This window comes from Mustela erminea, chromosome 11 (assembly GCF_009829155.1).
Source record: "Mustela erminea isolate mMusErm1 chromosome 11, mMusErm1.Pri, whole genome shotgun sequence".
Lineage (NCBI taxonomy): Eukaryota > Metazoa > Chordata > Mammalia > Carnivora > Mustelidae > Mustela > Mustela erminea.
Genome location: NC_045624.1, coordinates 11256943 through 11275087, shown reverse-complemented (window position 1 = coordinate 11275087; position 18145 = coordinate 11256943). Strand labels below are relative to the sequence as shown.

The 18145-nt window shown below is 54.8% G+C and overlaps 2 protein-coding genes and 1 long non-coding RNA gene across 6 annotated transcripts in view; 2 read left to right on the top strand and 1 right to left on the bottom strand.

Moving 5' to 3' along the window:
* CLCN1 (chloride voltage-gated channel 1) overlaps positions 1-5672 on the top strand; it is a 31715-nt gene extending 26043 nt beyond the window's left edge. For both annotated transcript variants that reach the window (XM_032304910.1, XM_032304911.1), the window contains exons 21-23: positions 2660-2764; positions 2855-2941; positions 3442-5672. In XM_032304910.1, coding sequence (XP_032160801.1) covers positions 2660-2764; positions 2855-2941; positions 3442-3810 — 561 coding nt within the window. In that variant the 3' untranslated portion in view covers positions 3811-5672. The remainder of the gene's footprint in view (positions 1-2659; positions 2765-2854; positions 2942-3441) is intronic.
* Positions 5673-5708: 36 nt separating this feature from the next.
* FAM131B (family with sequence similarity 131 member B) lies at positions 5709-14804 on the bottom strand. 3 transcript variants are annotated; one of them, XM_032304930.1, is made up of 7 exons: positions 14558-14804; positions 11846-11955; positions 11245-11280; positions 10898-10991; positions 10435-10632; positions 8850-8993; positions 5710-8653 (listed from the first exon to the last, which is right to left on the bottom strand). In XM_032304930.1, exons 2-7 carry the CDS (start codon positions 11897-11899, stop codon positions 8181-8183), a joined length of 999 nt encoding a protein of 332 aa, XP_032160821.1. In that variant the 5' UTR covers positions 11900-11955; positions 14558-14804; the 3' UTR covers positions 5710-8180. The 3 variants fall into 3 exon arrangements, with proteins under 3 accessions (XP_032160820.1, XP_032160821.1, XP_032160818.1); XM_032304927.1 differs by lacking the exon at positions 14558-14804 and adding an exon at positions 14220-14450; XM_032304929.1 differs by lacking the exons at positions 11245-11280; positions 14558-14804 and adding an exon at positions 14220-14451 and having other exon boundaries at positions 5709-8653.
* On the top strand, positions 13476-17374 carry LOC116569011. The gene is made up of 4 exons (XR_004276816.1): positions 13476-13769; positions 15208-15271; positions 15941-16058; positions 16993-17374. It is a non-coding gene; the product is annotated as an uncharacterized LOC116569011 (long non-coding RNA).
* The last annotated feature ends 771 nt before the right edge of the window (positions 17375-18145 follow it).

Below are 18145 nucleotides of genomic sequence, written 5' to 3'. Positions count from 1 at the left end.
GATGAGCCTCAGATCTTTTAGACATTAGGGACGTTCTGGACCAGGAAAAGGCCGTGCAGGAAGGACGAGCTTCACCTGAAGTAAGATGGCCCCAGGCAGCCTGCAGTTACACGTACCAATGTGGAGGAGCAGCATGGAAACTAAGGCGGTCAGTGCCTGCTTGAGGTTACGATACTGGACTGGACAGGGCTTCCAGACAGTGGACAAGTAGGAAATGCCAGGAAGCGAGACTGGAAAGAATGGAAAACGGAGGGCCAATATGGACAGTGGTGTCTCATTGGGACAAACACCTGTTTCCTGAAAAAGGTAATTATTGAGTACATGAGAGAGAAAACCCAGCCCTGAATGGGCTTGGTTGTGAGGAGGGGACAGACATGGAGCCATGATTTGGAGGCAGCAGGGCGGTCCTGATCACAGTCCTGATGGAAAGAGACCTCAGGGTTGCAGAGAAACAGCAGAGTCTATTAGCAGCCATTCTGTTTGGTAAAAGAATGCAGGCCCCCTGTGGAGGCTGAACAGCCACAGCTTTAAAAGTATGTAGATGACAAAGAACCTAGCAGGTGTTATTTTAAATAAACTTCTCCTTGGTTGTCCAGACTGGATGTGGGGGGAGGGAGTCCTAGGAGAGAAGGAAGCCTTCCCTTCTCCCCTTGTCACCTCTCAAAACACGCACTTTTCTGATCAGTGCTTCATGGAAAGTTCGATGAGCACAGAGGAAAAAAATAGCTCTTGCTTCTGCCCCCAAGCAGGAATCAGATGGGTCATAACTATGGTTGAGGAGGGCCTTGCTAAGTGCTAACCCAATAATCATACTCTTCAAAGAAGCACACCAGAGGGAAAGTTGGCTAGCTGACCCAGTGAGGCTATTTAACAACCAACGAGGGGTATAAACAAAGCATACATTTTTAGCTTATGTCTTTCCCAAAGAAGATTTCGGGTATCGAAGCTCCCCTGTCACTCTGGGATATTCTAGAGGGATAAGATCCCATAGGAGTAAAAATTCAGGATATTTTGAAACTAGTTTTCAGACAAGATCGAGGAGGCACCCTTGGCGATATCCCGATGCTGCCTGCAGGAAGAGCTCAGTTACATGTCACCAGAAGTGCTTCCTTCTGCTCCCCGGTTCGGAGCACACACAGAGCTCCGGTCTGGTAAAGGGGCTGAGCCTTTGCAAGTAGCGGGACAGATCAGACCCTGAAGCAGACAAACCCTGCCCCCTTGGAGACAAGCTGGGGCTTCCTGGAACAGGATCGTCAGCCAAGGTCGGAAGCCTGGCTCCACCTCTGTGGCATCTTGGGCAGACTGCTTACGTACTCCATGCTTCCGTCTCCTCATCCGCAAGACAGAGACAATGAGAGCCTGTTGGAGATGATTCAATGAGTGAAGACATGTAAAGCAGCTGGAATAATGCATGGCCCAGAGGAAGTGCTTGGTGCATGGGCACTGGGAAGGGCATGAAATGGTCCAGGAGGACAGGACCCACCACACCAGGGTCGGCAAGGGTCCTACAAATAAATCGTATCCACAGCACACCTGCCGAATGGTCACCCATCCATCCATCCGTGGGTCCCTGTGCTGTGAGGGCCAGCCAGACCTGGTGTGAACATTCAGCCAGGGAGAGTGAGGTTTAGAGGAGGTGGGATTGCAGTCCAGAACTGCCAGGAAGGGACAGATGGAGGGCACCCCGCTATGGACTCCACACTGGGCTTGAGAACTATGAGGCGGCCTTCGGAGACTCTCTGACGCCTGAGACATGCAAATTTGGACATTAGGAAAATAAAATAGTACAGAGTTCAGAGGGTACCGACTGAAAAGAGATTTCAAGAAATTTTCAATTCAGTTATGAAAGTGAGAGCTCTCCTGGATTATTTGGAATCTTGGGGATTTCAGCATGTATCTCTAAAATCAAAAAGAGGTTAAGGCCTTCATGCCTTCCTGCTTCTGTCACAGACAAAATACAATGGTTTTACTCAAGCCAACCAAGTGCCGCGTGATCCAGGACAGCTCTTCAAACCCAATGGGTAGCTGCTATGTTCTGTAAGAGACAAATGTGCTAGATTCTGCACAGCATTCCGGGGGCAACCCCACAGAACACGCTTAAGGGGTTACACCCTCACCCCTGTCCTGTAGGGAGAGAGAAGACAAACACCAGTAAGAGCCCGAGCGCAACCCAGGTCATCTCGGAAAAGGAGAGACCGGCAGAGTACGATAGGGATAGAAAAAGTGTGCTCCTGGGATCCTCAGGGGAACAGCGTGCAGGCAGGTGGGGGAATAAGGGGAATCCAGAAGAGCAAATGCAGATCCGAGAAGACATGCCTGGTTTCACTGAGCACCGGGTATTGCAGGAGTGGTGGAAAATAAAACTGGGCAGAAGGACTGGAAATGACCAAGTGTTGGAGGCATGGGGTGGGGAAGGCAGGAAGACAAGAAGACAGAGCCGCGCTCTAAGTGCCGAAGGGTGAAGGTGACGGGGGCCTGGTGAGGGAGGAGAGGCCGCTGGGAGGAAGGGAGCAGGTCTCGTGATCCGGAGCATGTGTGAGAGTTCGTTGCATAGTTCAGGGTCTGGGCTGGGGCTGGGAGGGCTGAGTGGGGTCAAGCTGCAGGTCTGAGGCTGAAGGGGCTCCATGATACTGAGCGGCTGCCCTACTCCGCCGCACAGATTGAAGCCTGGGAGCAGGAGCAGCTGAGCCAGCCTGTCTGTTTTGACTACTGCTGCATTGACCAGTCCCCCTTCCAGCTGGTGGAGCAGACGTCCCTGCACAAGGCAAGTGCTTGCCCCCTGATCGTTCGGGGCTGCCGAAGGCCGCGGAGGTCTGGGGTGAACGTGCGCTGACGTGCTGCTCTTTCCCTGCAGACCCACACGCTGTTCTCACTCCTTGGCCTCCACCTTGCTTACGTGACCAGCATGGGGAAGCTCAGGGGCGTGTTGGCATTGGAAGAGGTAAAAGGACAGGTCCCATTTGAGCAGCAGGAGGAAGAGTGGGCACAGGATAAGGGTGTGGGGGTACGGAGGGGATGGTTTAACTTCTGGGAGGTCCCCCAGAATTCCCTCTCTGTTGCTTAGGCAGAGATTGGAGGGGATGGAGGGAGCAAGCGGCAGGCGGAGAGGAATGCTCCGGGGCTTTCCATGGCCCGGGGGTTTGGGATGAGGATTCTAGACAAGAGTCACGGTTTCATGTGTTTGCTCTGGGGAGGGCCGTGGAAAGAGGGAAGAGGTGGGGTGTGGCTGAGGGATGCCTGAAGGTCCCTAGGAAGGGGCCTTGCCAGCGGAGCTTGAGATTCGCAGACACGGGTGCACCCCCTGCCCCTTCTCGCGCCCTCCGTGTCTTTCCCACTCGTCCTCCTTGCATGAATGGGTCCTTCTCACACGCCTGCTTGTCTCACCCCGTCCCATCTTCTTTCTCTTCCCGATTTTATACCCCCTTTCCCTCTCCCCACCAGCTGCAGAAGGCCATTGAGGGGCACACCAAGTCTGGGGTGCAGCTCCGCCCTCCCCTCGCCAGCTTCCGGAACACGACTTCCATTCGGAAGAACCCTGGGGGCCCGCCCCCGCCCACAGAGGCCTGGAGCCTGCCTGCGGGTGGAATGGGGGCTTCTGGGGCAGGGGATGGCACTCCCGCCTCCCCAGAGACCCCCGTGCCCTCCCCCTCCCCAGAGCCCCCTCTGTCCGCAGCTCCAGACAAGGCAGAGGGCGAGCTGGAGGAGCTGGAGCTGGTGGGGAGCCCGGGGCTGGAGGAGCTGGCCGACATCCTGCAGGGCCCCAGTCTGCGATCCACTGACGAGGAGGATGAGGACGAGCTGATCCTGTGACCATCTCCAGGACCGCCTCTTAAAGACTGTCCAGAGCCCCAGGCCAGTGTGCGTGTGGAGGGGGTATGTCCTGAAGCTGGAGAGAGCACACCACCTTCCCGACCCCTCCTGGGAATTTTAAAAGGTGATAGTTTTAGTCTTAGAGGAGGGTTAAAATTTGGGCAGAGAGAGTAGCCTCAGTCAGCTCTTTAGGCCACGTCCAGACAGGCGGGGGTTCCAAGCCCAGTGGAGAACCCGATATTCCATGGGACTTCCTGAGCCTGCCTGGATCATGCCTGGGAAATCCCCTGCCTCTCTCAGCCTCCCTTCAGTCCCCCGCAGTCCCCAGTGTCGTGACCCAACAGCGCCCTGGCTTTGCCCCTGTGACTGACAGGCTCTGCAGGGGGAGGCCCACAATGACTGTGGCCTTGGAGGACAGGGTCACCCCCCGGCCTCTCAGAGTGCCAGCCCTGAATATACTCACCCACGGCCCTCTCTCACAGACCCCCCACCCCATCCTCCGGCTTGCGGACTTCCGCTCCCTGAAATGTGCCTCCCACTCCATTCTGGCTCCCACTCCCTGTCACCGGGCAGGGGCCATCACTGAGGCAGGGAAAGGCCGGTCGCACTGGCCCCTTTTGGTCCCAGGGTGTAAACAGTGCGCTGCGGATGAAGGAGGAGCGGCCCCTAAGAGCAAAGGGCTCCGCGCAGGAAGCACGCGTCTTGTTGCCGAACACGCATGCCTCCTTCGGGCACAAATCCAGCCCACCTCGCACCAACGACAGCTTCCTCACCCTCCAGTTTCCAGGTCACCCTGGCAACTACATCCCCTCTCCACGGTCCTCATGGACCTCTCCTGCCCCAGGTTCCGCTGTGCCCTCCAGTTGCTGCCGCTGGGGCTTCTCCTGCCAAGAACCAAGGCTCAGGGCAGCCGGGTCACTGTGTCACTCAGACACCGGCCTTTCTAGAGGTGGGGAGATGGCGGTTCAATGTCAAGATGGCAAACCTCTTTGACGTTTCCCATGCCAGGGAAGCCAGAGACTTGTCCTCCCCAAACCAGCAATAGGGTGCCTGTCGTTAGCCTGTCTCTCCTCTGAAATGGGCCTGGGTGCTCTGAGCCCCTGGCAGCCCTGGCTTCCACACCCAAGGCTTTCTTCCCTCCCTCCCTCCTTTTGGTCCCTGTCTAGTTCTACGAGTGACTCCTTGTCCCACGTTCTCCTCCCTCCCTCCCTGTGCCCACTCTCCGTCACCCCCCAAAGAAGACACTCACAGTCAGAGGGGCCACCACATTCTGTTTAGTGCCATTGAACACAGCCTGTAGCCCTCTCCATCAGGATGTCCCTTCCACCCCCGCCCCCAGGCCAAGAGAGGGTGCAGCCTGGGCAGGGGGGCTGGCAGTGGGCATTTGAGCCCATGCCCATGTGTATATAATCTATGATATTTATATATATAGATATATTTATATATAATTCTCTCTGTAATATATGTCATAGAATCTCTCTTGGGCCTGGGGTAGGAATGTCACATGAAGAAAACATGCTAAGACTGGCCGTAAAAATGGTTATTTCCCAGACCTGGAAGACAGAGTATGGGATGTAGAGGTGGGGACAAAGAAAAGGTCATACGCTCATTCGCCAAGAGCCGCCCCCCCACCCCCCACCCCCAGCACAAGGATAAGAAGGGAGGCATTGGGGGAGGTGGGGCAGTGGAAGGGGAGGAGTGGGAGATTTGGATTTTTCTTTAATAAAGTGATTTGAAAATGAAAGTGCACCCCCCCCACCAAGGGAAAATCATTTAGCAAGAGCAGTTTCATTCACAAGAATATAAAAACAGCCCTGTTCCAGGACTGTTGGAAAACGTGCTGCACAGCCTTTAACCCCAAAGGAAAAGCAACCCTCCCCCACCCCACCCCACCCCTGACAGCCTCTTCCTGCACATGCCCCTCCCCTCCCCCTGAATAGGCTATAAGCAAACCCCATGCACCCTACCCCCAGCACCAGAGAGGCAGTTCCTCCCTCCAGAAGAGTCCTAAGAGGGTCCCAGGCCAGCTCCTTGGCTCTTCAGAATGGAAAATGCAGGCCCCCACCTGACCTCTGGTCTGCGAGCCCCCTCCACGAGTAAAGTCTGCTAGATTCCCTCAAGGTTTCAGCCACTGTTGCAGGGACCATTTGGCTTCCTCTGGGAAGGAAGGGGAGGGAGGGAGGAAAGAACACGGCTTTAGTCCACCTTTCCCAATGCCATAGGCCCTGAGCAAGGACAAACTGTACTGAATGAGCCCACTGGATTGGATGTCCGCCGTGGTCTCAGGGCAGAACCTAGGCAAGAGGGCGTGAGACTGAGAGGGAGAGGACGGTGCACTGAGACAGCAGGTGACGTGAGGCGAGGAAACAGGGACCAGTGGGAAGAGGGAACCATGAGCATGCCAAGCCCGGAGGTCCTACGGCAGGAGGGCAGACTCTCCAGTGAGGGGCAACCAGCGAGGGCATGCAGGGCCACCTCCCCGAGCTGCTCTCTGCGCCATCCTGCGCCCTCCTGTGTCAGGTCCCATCACCAGACACAAGCGAGGCCTTCCGTTGAGACAGCTGTGGATAAGGTGACCCCCTCCCCACGCTCACCAGGCCCACTCCCGGGTCCTCCAAGGACCAGCCCCAGGAAAGCCACTGTCCCTCTCCTCTGGAGGACATGGGATCCTGGCCTCAGCTGCATTGCAAGAGCACATGTGAATGACTGTGTGAACTCAGTGCGGGGTGGGGTCCAGTCACCGATGGACAGAAACACCCCGACTCTCAACCTCCTCATTCCAAAGAAATAGAAGTCTGGGGCATGGGGTTGGAGGGCAGTTCTGTCCGGGGTCTGGGAGAGAGTGACAGTGCCCCCTTCCTGGCAGAGGGTAAAGAGGTGGGACCCCTGACGAAGTTTGGGTAGGACACAAGGCCTTGGGGCTGGAGCCTTAGCCCCGCACGAGGCAGGAGGGAAGGCAACAATGAAGCTCTCAGCTTCTCTCTTCTACCCAGAGTCTCCCTGTGCCCCTGCAGTGGGAAGGGGCAATGTGCCAGCATCTCCACAGCTGTGGCGTCCTTCTCTCTCCCCCTGGGCCTCTGCTGGCAGGATCTCTCACAGAAGGGCTACGCAGAAGTCCCCACCACAATGGAAACAGGGAGTGCGAGGACCAGCCCTCTCGGGGCGTGCGCCTCACTGTAAGCCGCCCTGGAAGGAAGAACACTCTGATTCTCCGCTCTTCCTCCACAGGGGGCCTGGGGAGGGAGGGAGGACGCCTGTGAGGCCCTCCTCAGAGTCCTGGGAGGAGCTGAAGAAGGGGCAAAGGACCCGAGGGCCCACACTGCTCCTCAGCAAACAGCCCGCCCTGGCCGGGACCTGACAGCACCGGACTCCTCCCTCCAACCCACTCAACCCTGAGTCCCCAAAGAAGTTATAAAAATGTAGAAAAGGCAAAGAGAAAAGTGTAAACAGCTCCAGAGAATTAGAGGGTGGATGGAAGGAGACACAGCCCTCATGCTTCCCCATTTGGCCAGGACACCTGCATTCTGTGTCACCCCCTCAGGGCCAGGGCTCCCAGAGCAGGAGACAGAAGAAGGCAGAAAACGGAAGCAAGAGCTGGGGCAGCCAGCCCTGGCTGGGCCCTTTCCCAGATCCTTGGATCCTCCTTCCAGACAAGGGAATAATCAAGATCTCGGAACAGGCGGCCATGTTTGTTCTCGGTCTCATCAACGACTTTCTGGTCTCTGAGCGGGCCCTGTTACAGAGAATCACGTTTGTGTCCCTGTGCATCCCAGCTGCCACTTCCCCCTCCCCCATGACTCCTGATCTCAGAAGCCAATTTCTCGCTGAGGGCAGACTCTCCACCCTCCAAGGGCACACGACTTTGGGTCGTCGAGCCATACCAAGAGCCCCTGAGGTCTGTTCCTCATAGTGGGGATGAGCTGGGGCCACAGTCAGAGAAAACAGAGAGTCAGGAAAAGCAGGAGTGACACAGAGAAAGGAGGCATTCCCACAGCCACAGTCAAGGCTCCTGGAAGACGAATCAGAGGGTGAAGAACTGAGGTCCAGTCGACGACCACGAGCTGCTCTGTGCTCCGGTCCTCGGGCGCCACATGGGAGCCGCATCATTACAGACCCAGAAGCCTGCCGCCAAGCAAAGTTCAGGGCCATCTGGTGGTCTGGGCCTCAGTTCCCGGACCTGTGGTTTCTACAGCATAAGCCTGGGTAAAATCCCATCCTGGCTCTCCATTTTCCCAGCGAGGACTGGCAACTCCTGGGTAACCTCATGGTCTTCTGCCCGGGTTTCAGCTGTGCCGCTGGGGTAGGGAGGGTTTTGTTGCAGCCATGCCCCTCAGGTGGGAGTGGAAGGCTGGGCGTGGAGTCGGGGGAAGCTAGTTGTTAGCCTCGCCCTCCTCCTCATCGAAGGACTGCACACCTGAGGATGTGACGTCAGACACCTTTCGACTGAGAGCAGTGGACATCTCGGGGTCTTCTCGTGGGGACAGTGACTCCAAGTCCCGGCATCCTGCATCCTCTTCCTCCTCGGGGGCCAATGGCCTCTTCTCCTCCTCGGCAGGGCCCCTTGCCAGGTCCACTCCCCCCACCCCCGGAGCCCAGTCCGTGTCTGACCCCAGCAAAGGTGGAGGCTCCTGAGCAGAGTATCCGCAAGCAGGCTGGGAAGGCCCCATTTCATGTAAGCTAGGCTGGGAGTCATCAAATGCAGGGCCAAGATAGGATCCCGTGGCGGGAGAGGCGATGAGGGACTGGTCGCTGGCTTCCCAGGCATCCGATGACCCCAGACAGTACATGCCCTGGGACACATAGGAGTGAGGCCATCCATCCATGGGGCCTTGAGCCAGGGCATCTGTAAAGAGAATCAGGGAAGTCAGCAGGGTCACAGAACACTGACGGCGGCAGCAACAGCCCACAGAACTGAGTAGAGAGGGCGACAGCGTAGGGAGGAGAAAAGGGAAGCTGAGATGAACCGGGAGCCCACAGGAACGGAGGGAGCCCAGTGAAGTCGGGGGGGCCTCTCAGACCTCGGAGGGACCGTCCCTCACCTTGACTCTCCATCAGCTCCTGGTAGTTGTCACTGTAGTTGCAGCCCAGGGGCTCCTGGGTGGAGTTGACACTCATGTCTTCGCCATCCATGGAAGACCAGGCCATGAGTGTGGCCTCAGAGATGGCGAACTGTTCCATGACACCTGCAAGAAGAAACAGAGTTGGCACGAGATACCTCTGGAACTCTTAGACACACGTGCGGGGTTTGGTGACATGGGGCAGCACTGTCCTAGAAATACAATGCAAGCCACCTGTGCAATTTAAAATTTTCTCACAGCCATATTAAAGAAAACATAAAAGAAGCAGGTGAAATGAATTTTTATAACATATGTTATTTAGCCCAACATGTATCTTGGATTATCTTTCAACATGTCATCCATATAAAAATTATTAATAAGGTATTTCACATTATTTTATTCATACACGTTTTTGAAATCCAGCTGGTCTTTTACACTGACTGTACATCTCCATTCAGATGAGCCACATTTCAAGTTCAAGTTCAAGTGGCTACTATATGGGACAGCACAGACTAACCCCCACACAAGGCAAAACCGTGTGGGACTTCCAGAGATCAGGTTAAGAATTCTAAACTGAGAGAGTTGGTGGTGGGGGGGAGGGGTCTTCTAGTGTGATATCTAAAGGGATTAAAATGAGGAATTTCCAGAAGTTTCTCTTTGGACGGTTTTAAGAATGTTAGCCAGTACTAGGTCATCAAAGACAGGGGAATCTAAATGAGGGGGCTCGATTCCAATAGAAAATCCCCAAGGAAGCACCATGGCCTTGTAGGTCCACAGTGGTATCAAGAGGAAAGTTCCAGCAACTGGGAGAAGGGAGGGAGGACAGACTAGGGAGGTTGGGTAGCTCTGTGGGTCGCCATTCCAGTCAAAGCTGTCGGTTGAAGCTTACATTTCCAATTGCCCTAGACTACCCCCTACGAATACACGTTTGTCTCCCCCCTCCCTGCCGATAGTTCTTCTACCTTCATGCCACTGGCACAGAGAGACCTCCCTTCTCTTCCAGATCTATCATTCTTCCCAGCTGTCTTCCTGTAATCACGCCATATGCCTGTCTTGCGGGGATTCCACTGTCCTGGACCGAAACCTCTTCTGCCTCCCACCCTCACCTCACCAAGCTCCCTTGATCTTCTAGTGGCTGTCATAAGCAATGAGTCAAGTAAGCGAACCCACTACTGCAATGTGCTGAGGGGGCAGAGTCTAGAAGGGACTTCCCACTGCCTTTTCTTCTTTTTCCTCAAGAGACATGAGTGGAAGGAAAGTCTTTCAGAGTTGAAGGCCCCTGCCTTTTTGTTCTATACTGATAGTGCTGCCATTTAGGAAAGAAGGAATTTGGAACAGGTGGACCCACAGTCCTATGTAATTCTCTTTAATTTCTGAGATAATAATAAAAATAAGTTTGAGGGCACTTACCCAAATCAGTCAAAGTACTTGAAATCGGAGCTGATGGGGAAATTATGACTATGCTCATCCTATGGCTAGAGCCAATCCTATCATCAGGGATTGGGCTGGAAGGTCAGTCTCTAGTCATCCTGAAAACATGTCTCTTGAGGGTCCCCAGAATAAGTACCTGCTAGGAAACGTGCCTCCTTCTCGCCATCGCTGAGGTCCGAGTAGGCGTCAGTATCCCTGCGCACCGCCTCGTGGCTGTGTTGCGGCTGAATGGCTGGTGTCTTCCCCCAGCCCTGCCACTCAATCATGTGGGCCACCCGGCCTTGCCCCATGGCCGTGGGCTTCGTCACATGGTCCTTCATGCTGCGAGAAATCCCTGAGGGGCCAGACATTCTCCACATCCTCCAGAATAGCACACAATACCCACACAAGATCCACCCCATGTCCCCACCCAAGTCCCAAGGGACTCCATCCAGTGGGGGAGCCCCATATGACGGGCAGCCCGGACAGGAGGGCTTGATGGAAAGGGCAAATAGGTCAGGGGTAGGAGTCTTCTTTAGGCCTCAAGGAGCAAGGAGACTGAGACCAGGAGCGCACAGGTATTCTCCTGTCTGGATGCATCCCCAGGTCGGGAGTCTCACCTGAGAAGGATGACTTGGCCAGGGCCCCAATGCCATAGGCATTAGAGTTTCGCTTCAGCTTTGGAAGAATGGAAGTGGTGTCCTCCATGGAGAGCTGGGAGAGGGAACGTGGAGGAGGGGCAGAGAGGAGTTCAGAGCTTGCAGGAGAAAGGGTCTGAGTTAGGGCAGGTGACGGGGAAACATTATGCCCAGGAATCCCAAGGACCCTTATCCCACAAATGCCCTTGAAAATATGGGGAATCCTTAGGAAATGTGAGGCTCATGGTGCCTGCTGTGGCAGATCAAGGGAGAGTATAAGGGAGAGGAGCTAGGGTGCCCCGGGGAGGGCCGGCCGAGGCTGCACTCACATTGATGCCGTCCCAGGAGAAATCAGTCCGGCTTTGCTGCGAGGAGAGAGCAAACGGAGTGCGGATCTCAGGCACTCCCAGGAATGCAAGTAGCCCGCACCCCACCCCCATCCCAGGGACTTCCAGGAGTGTGTGAAGTAGAGAGGTTTTTCCTCAGCTTAATTTAGGGGATTAGGAGTTCAATGTGGAACATTTGGCCTGTGTTTTGAGGAAAGCAGGAGAAATGTTCCTTAAAAGTGTCAGTCTGAAGAAGTATTTGGGCTGTTCTCTTGGAATTTAGGAAGATAATTCAAGGATCAGGCAGCTGGGAGGCTTTGTTCATGAGGGTTTCTGGGGTCTTTTAAAAGTCCTTCAGCTGCAGCGCCTGTGTGCCTCAGTCAGTTAAGCATCTGCCTTTGCCTCGGGTCCTGATCCCAGGGTCCTGGGATGGAGTCCCACTTTGGGCTCCCTGCTCAGCAAAGAGCCTGCTTCCTCCCTCTGCCTCTGTGCCTCCCCGGCTCACTCTCTCTCTCACACAAATAAATAAATAAAATGTAAACAAACAAACAAAAAACACACAAAAACTCCTTTGGCTAGGGGGCAGCCGGGCATGGGGTCTCACCTCAGTGGACGGCCGGTGGAGACTGCTCCCGTGCAGCGAGCTGGTGCTGTCCATGTGGATCTGGTCGACATCCTTCAGGCCCTTCCAGTCCACTGCAATCACCTCATTCCCTGAAGAAGCCACAGGCTCATCAGTTGCTCCACCATCAACACCCCCTGCAGAGTGTTGCCCAGGGGCAGCCCCACCAGAACCTTCCTTTCCCTCCAGTTCCCACTCCTTCTGAAAGTACATTCCTTTCCGGTCCCTACTCTTCCCCAATTTTTGGTAGGACAAACCCTAATGCTGAGCCAGAATATTCCCTTTGAGCTCTCCCAAGAATAGCATATTCAGAGAAAGTGTTGTATGGCCTTATTTGTTGTTGTTTAAATGGAGGAATCAGTGGTTGGGTTTTACCAGGAAAATCATTCTTTATTCTGTCCTGAGGAATCTTTGAGGGTTTCTATATGGGAGTATATGGGAGCCGTGCCTTTCATCCATTCTGTTTCCACAAATAAGGGCACAGCTTCCCTATATGCGGCCTTTGTGACTTGTATCTTGGAGTTGGTGAGTCTGTCTGGCGGGAAGGAGGCTTGGCGAGGATAGAGGCAGGATTTGGGTGTGTTCACTCAGAAATGATGAGAGGGGACAAAGCAAAGATTGACATGCCATCATCTGCCCTGACTGGTGGGAGACAAGCCATGGATGGAGGAGGAGCAAAATGGGGGAGAAGCGAAGGGGACTTTAAAAAAGAGGACCTAAAAGAATAGGCATTCAAGTCAAGGAGAAGACAAAAAATAATGAGGGGGCTGGTGCACAGGATTTGAGGGGGGACTGGAGAGCTGGAGGGCAGAGGAGGCTGGGAATTGTTTAGGGGAGGCCAGAGCTTGTGGCCAAGGCAGATGCTGGCAAGAGGACAGGGTGGTGCCTCTCCTGAGAAGTTGGGGAAGAACCCCTTGGGCAGTTGGAAAGGGACTCAACCATCAGATGGTTTGCTTAAGCATGGGGAGGCCTTCAGCAGGAATCCACACAGCTAGTGCAAAACTGGATGGTGGTTAATGGGTGGGAAGGAGGTAGCCCCCTCCTAAGTGAGCCCCTCTCCCTTGGAGCTACAGAGGAGTGATGAGATGGGTCAGACCAGGCGCTGTGGTTGTCAGGGAAGAGGAAATAATTGACCCCTGGGGTAGGGAGCAGGAAGGGGGCAGAGATGAGGAGGGATGAGGAGGGCAGAGAAGGAGGGGGGGTGGCCTTTGTAGAGGAGGGAGAGCTGAGTCAGAGCTGGGGGGGGGGGCAGGGAGGGAAAGAGAACCCCAGGAAGAGGTGAAAGCAGAGGAGGGGAGTATCCATGGAAATAAATGGGGTCTCAGAGAAATCGGGCTTCCGGAGAGTGAGTTTGTTTGTAATAATAATACGATTTATTCTCTCAGCCTGAGGTCACTGGGTCGTGTAGGCGGGGGAAATTGGGAGTTGGAATGGGAAAAATTGGGGGGTTTGGGAGAGGGTTGGACTAATTCATGGAGCTGTGAGCGTGGAGTGGGTGCGCGGGGCGGGGGGTAAGGGGGTGGAAGCAAGGCAAAGGCTGAGGGGAGAGACGACTTAGGAGGCGCCTGTGCCCGCCCCCAGTCCAAGGTAAATAAAGAGGCGGCCCCGCCCCGCCAGCCCCCGCCGACAGGTGCTGGTCCCCGTTCCTCGGGCCGGCCGGCCCCACCCTCCTGGGAGCGGGCTCCCCACCCCAGTCCGCGGCTCTAAATCCCACAGCCTCCTGCCCGCGCCCCCGGCCCTTTCCTCCAGCCCAGCCCGGCCCCATTTTCTCCGGGCGTGGACCCAGTTCCCCTCCCCGAGGTACCGGGCGCATCCCGCCCCCGCCCCGGAGGGAAGATGCACGTGAACAAAGCGAATCGGGGGAGGCCGAAACGGCAGAAAAAGGCAACAAGACAGAGGGAAAGAGGTGGGAGCAAAACACCCAAGGCAGACGGAGGCGGGGGGGCGGGGGCCGAGGCGGGGGCCGGGGGTCCTTGGAAGGGGGCTGCCCCAGAAATGGAAGGGGAGAAAGGCGCGGGCGGGGAGGCAGGGTCGAGGCGGATGGCCGGGAGGTGGCGGGCGCGGGGACGCGCGAGTAGCGAGAGGAGGCTGCTGGAGAGATGATGGAGAGGGACCGCGGCGGGGGGGGAGGGCGGCGGAAGGAGGCTGGAGGGAGACGAGGGAGCGGAGCAGCCGGGAGGGCGTCCGGCACCGGAGGCGCGAGGGGAGAGCGCGGAGGAGAGCCGAGCGCGGGGAAAGTGCGGGAGCCAGGCCGGGGCGGGGGCCGGGGGGCGCCGGGGGGCGGTGGGGGAGGGGGTCAGGGAGCGGCGCGGGCCGAGCCTGCCTCCGCCCGCCCCCGCCCCGCCGCGGTACCCACCCACGGTCCGGGAGCCGATGCAGCCCATGGCTCGGGCGCCTCCGGGGCCGGGCGCTCACCGCCGCGGGGCGGGCGCCGGGGGCAGCACCGGGAGCCGCGCCGCCGCCCCAGCCGCTCTGCAGCGCCGCGGCTGTCTCCGCTCGGCTCCGCTCCCCCCTCCCCTCTCCATCCCTCCCCGCGGCAGCCTCCGTCGCCGCCGCCGCCGCCGCCGCCGCCGCCGCCTGGCTCCCCCGCCCCGGCTCGGCTGGCGGCGGCGGGGAGGGGGCGGCCCGGGGATTGGCTGCGCGCGGCGCCTCCCCGCCCCTGCCCTCGACCCCGCCGCCGCGCTCCCCGCGCACCTCGCGGCGCTCCCCTCCGCCCGCCCTGTCCGTGGCCCGCGCGGGGGCTCCTCGCCCGGTCCCGGCCGGGCTGGCGTCTGGGGGTGCTGGAGACCCGGAGAACGTCCCCCTTGGGTCCCCGGTGGGGACCGCTGGGAAGGAACCCAGCGCCCGCCCTCCGGTTCTGGTAGATGGATTTCGAGGGCCGGGTTTGGGGATGCCCAGCGAGAAAGGCGCGGGATTGGGGGTGGGGGGGGCGGCGCGCGGGGGACGTGCAATAAAGCTTGGATGAAGGGCCTTGGCCGCCAAATTCCGCAAACACTTGTTTTCTTCCTGGGGCCTCATCTGGGACACAAACGCGAGCGTGATTGGATACAGCTTCGGCTGCTCTGCGTTTCCTGTGCGCTGTTTTGTCCACCCAAACAGATCGCGGAGTCTTTGCGAGTGGATCGTGTGCTAAGCTTCCCTGTATTGGGCGCTCGCTGGAAACTCGGGGATAAGTATGGGTTTGGTGCAGATCCCTCCAGGCCTGCCTGGGGATGGGAGAGTAGAATGAGATAATTCAGTCCCAGCTAGAGGGGAATAAAAATCAGGATTCAAGACTGACTAGACGACACAGTTTTATATCCAATTTAACTTTCTGTGCGATGATTTCCTCTGACAAATGACAGCATGGATGTCAGGAAGCAGTCGAGAGAAGGGAAGATTGCCCTCTGGCTGGCCAGAAGGGGTCAGGTAGGTACCAAGGGTGCGGTGGGTAAGAGACTGAGAGAAAGAGGGAGTGATCTATGTGGTAGGGGTCAAGTACTATAGTATAGCAGGGAGGAAGTGAAGCCAGAAAAGTCACACAAGAAAGGGACCAGAGGCTCTTGTCTAAGCAGCGCCCACAAACCCAGAGTGTGAGAGAGCTGATGGGGTCAGCACCAATGACAGCAAATGCTGACCCAGGGTTGTCTGTTCCCCACCTGCCTTCATGTCCCTCCGGGGCTGGGCAGGGAGCAGGGCACTGTCCCTGGTGCGGGTGTGTAACATGACAAAATACCAAGTCTCATAGATGCACCTTTTAACCCTGTATAGTCTGAATGGGGAGCTAAATTTTAGGGTGATAACCACCACGTTCTGTGGAGTCCCAGATGAACGATAGGAGAGAAGGTGATAATAATCTAATTGTAGATCTGGGAGATGGAATTATGGAGAGAGAACTGATCTTTGTTCTCTGTGCATGACAAAAGAAATCCAGTCTGCATCTATAAAAGCACGAGAGAGAAGAGGGAGTCGTCAGTAGGCATCCTGAGATTTTAATCATCCAGTATCATTTGTGGCAAGATCTGATACCTTATTTTGACAGTGAGAAGAATTAACAAGTATTTTTTCCCCATACTTACTATTGTTGGTTATACAAAGGAGCATCATGTGGTTTCTGCCCTTCTGGAATATATTGTCTAGCTGCAAAGGAAAGAAGATGGAATGATGGAGGGAAAGAAGCAGGAGGAGAAGAAAGAGGAGGAGGAGGAGGAGAAGGGTAAGGGGAATAGGAAGAGGAAACAGCTTCCAGTACTACAGCAGCGCCACTCAGTCCCTTTTGCTTGTGGAGGGAAAGCACTGATGGGAATATCCAGCTCAGGAAGTAACAGACCAAGTGGCCAGCTCTGCTCACACCTTCCCACTTGAAACTGCTCTCCCTTTGGGGTGCTCTCTGATTCCAGTGTTCCCACTATTCATCTGGTCCAAACATGGATACAAACCCCGCTCCTGTTCAGCCTTACCACAGCTGTACAAGGCTGGGTTTATCCTAATGATTGAAATCCAGTCAACAAAAAGGACCCCAGGTTTTAAGGAATCAGTCCTGGTTCCTATTCTGTCTTAAAGGTATTTCCAGCACGAGGGAAACACAGAATGTCAGAGGCGCAACACTGGCCTGCTTTCTTTCTGCTTCTAGTACAGGATCCTCTTACTTTTCCCCATTTAGAAGCATTCTTTCCCAGTCTTTTTGCTATCTTCAGAGCCAAGGTCAAAGATTCCAGTTCTGATATGAACAGGAACAACCTTTCTGGAGGACGATTTGACAGTACTGATCAAAAAATCTTTAAAATATGCATTGCTGTTTTTGCGCATTACTAAATTGTGACACAGCTATTCCATTTATAGAAATATTCTAAGGAAATAAAAATAGAATGTGGACAAAGATTTAATCTACAGCACCCATCAGAGCACTATTTACATAATAATGAAAGATTGTACACACCCCACATGCTCAAACCTGGGGATTAATTAAATAAGTAATGTATATGCTTATAAGAGAATACTATGTAGCCACTGATAATATTTGATAATTGAATTTGTTGACAAATTAGTCATGATTTGACATTATAAAGAAGCAAGCTGTAATAGAAGAATTAGAATATATCAATGTTTGTTTAAAAATCGTATACACACATTCTTCTGCCTTTTGTCAGGCTTTCCATCCCAAGTAATTTATGGGATTCCCTGAGGAAAGTCTATGTTTCACAGATGTCCGGGCTCACTCATCAGGTAAGTTTGGCTCTCAATGAAATCACGATATTAATGAGTCTATTTCCAAACTCTAAAAATAGAGGACTTTGGCCGAATGCCCAAGTATGGCATTGGTACTTCCTAACTGGTCCCTTTTGGAACACGCTGGGGTGGAATGATGTTTCCCCCTTCTCTGTGGTTGCTGTTTCATGCCCCTAATCTCCTATGGATAGCTCTTGGACAGAAGGAATAGAACCGAGTTCAGAAACAGTACTGTCTAGGGGTGCCTAGGTGGCTCAGTTGGTGAAGTGTCTGATTTTTTAGCCTAGGTCTTGATCTCAGGGTTGTGAATTCAAGCCCCACAGTGGGCTCCACACTGGGCATGGAGCCTGCTCTAAAAAAAGAAAGAAAGAAATAGCACCATCTAAAACAGAGACTCTAGAGGTGCCTGGGTGGTCCAGTGGGTTAAACCTCTGACTCTTGGTTTTGACTTGGGTCTTGAAATCAAGGCCGGGGTCAAGATCCACACTCAATGAAGAGTCTGCTCCAGATTCTCTCTCTTCCTCCCTCTGCCACTCCCCTGGCTTGCTCGATCTTTCTCTCTCCCAATAAATAAATAAATATTAAATAAAACAGGAACTTTTTGTAAAGATTTTATTTATTTATTTGACAGAGAGAGAGAGAACGAGCACAGGCATGGGGAGAAGCAGAGGGAGAGGGAGAAGCGTGCTTCTAGTTGAGCAGGGAGCCCAACATGAGCCAAAGGCAGGTGCTTAACCAACTGGGCCACCCAGGTGTCCCTAAAACAGGAACTCTTGTCCCAGGATACACAGGCAGCATCCAGAGTGTCTAACTTGAAAGTTAGGAAGCACTTACCTCTAAATGTTCCCTGACTTGTAACTGAAATTCTCCATGTCCTTCAGGTATGTGTATAGGCAGCAAAGCACAGTGGTATTAGAGCTGTTGTTCTGTGTCTTTACCGCCCATAGAAATCATAGATGTTTCTGTTATACGACGGTTGTTGCAGATTTCTTACACTATCCTTTATGTTCATCACTACATTGAAATTACTGTGGTAGTAAACCTGCCTGTACATGTTCCTATTAAATGCTTTCA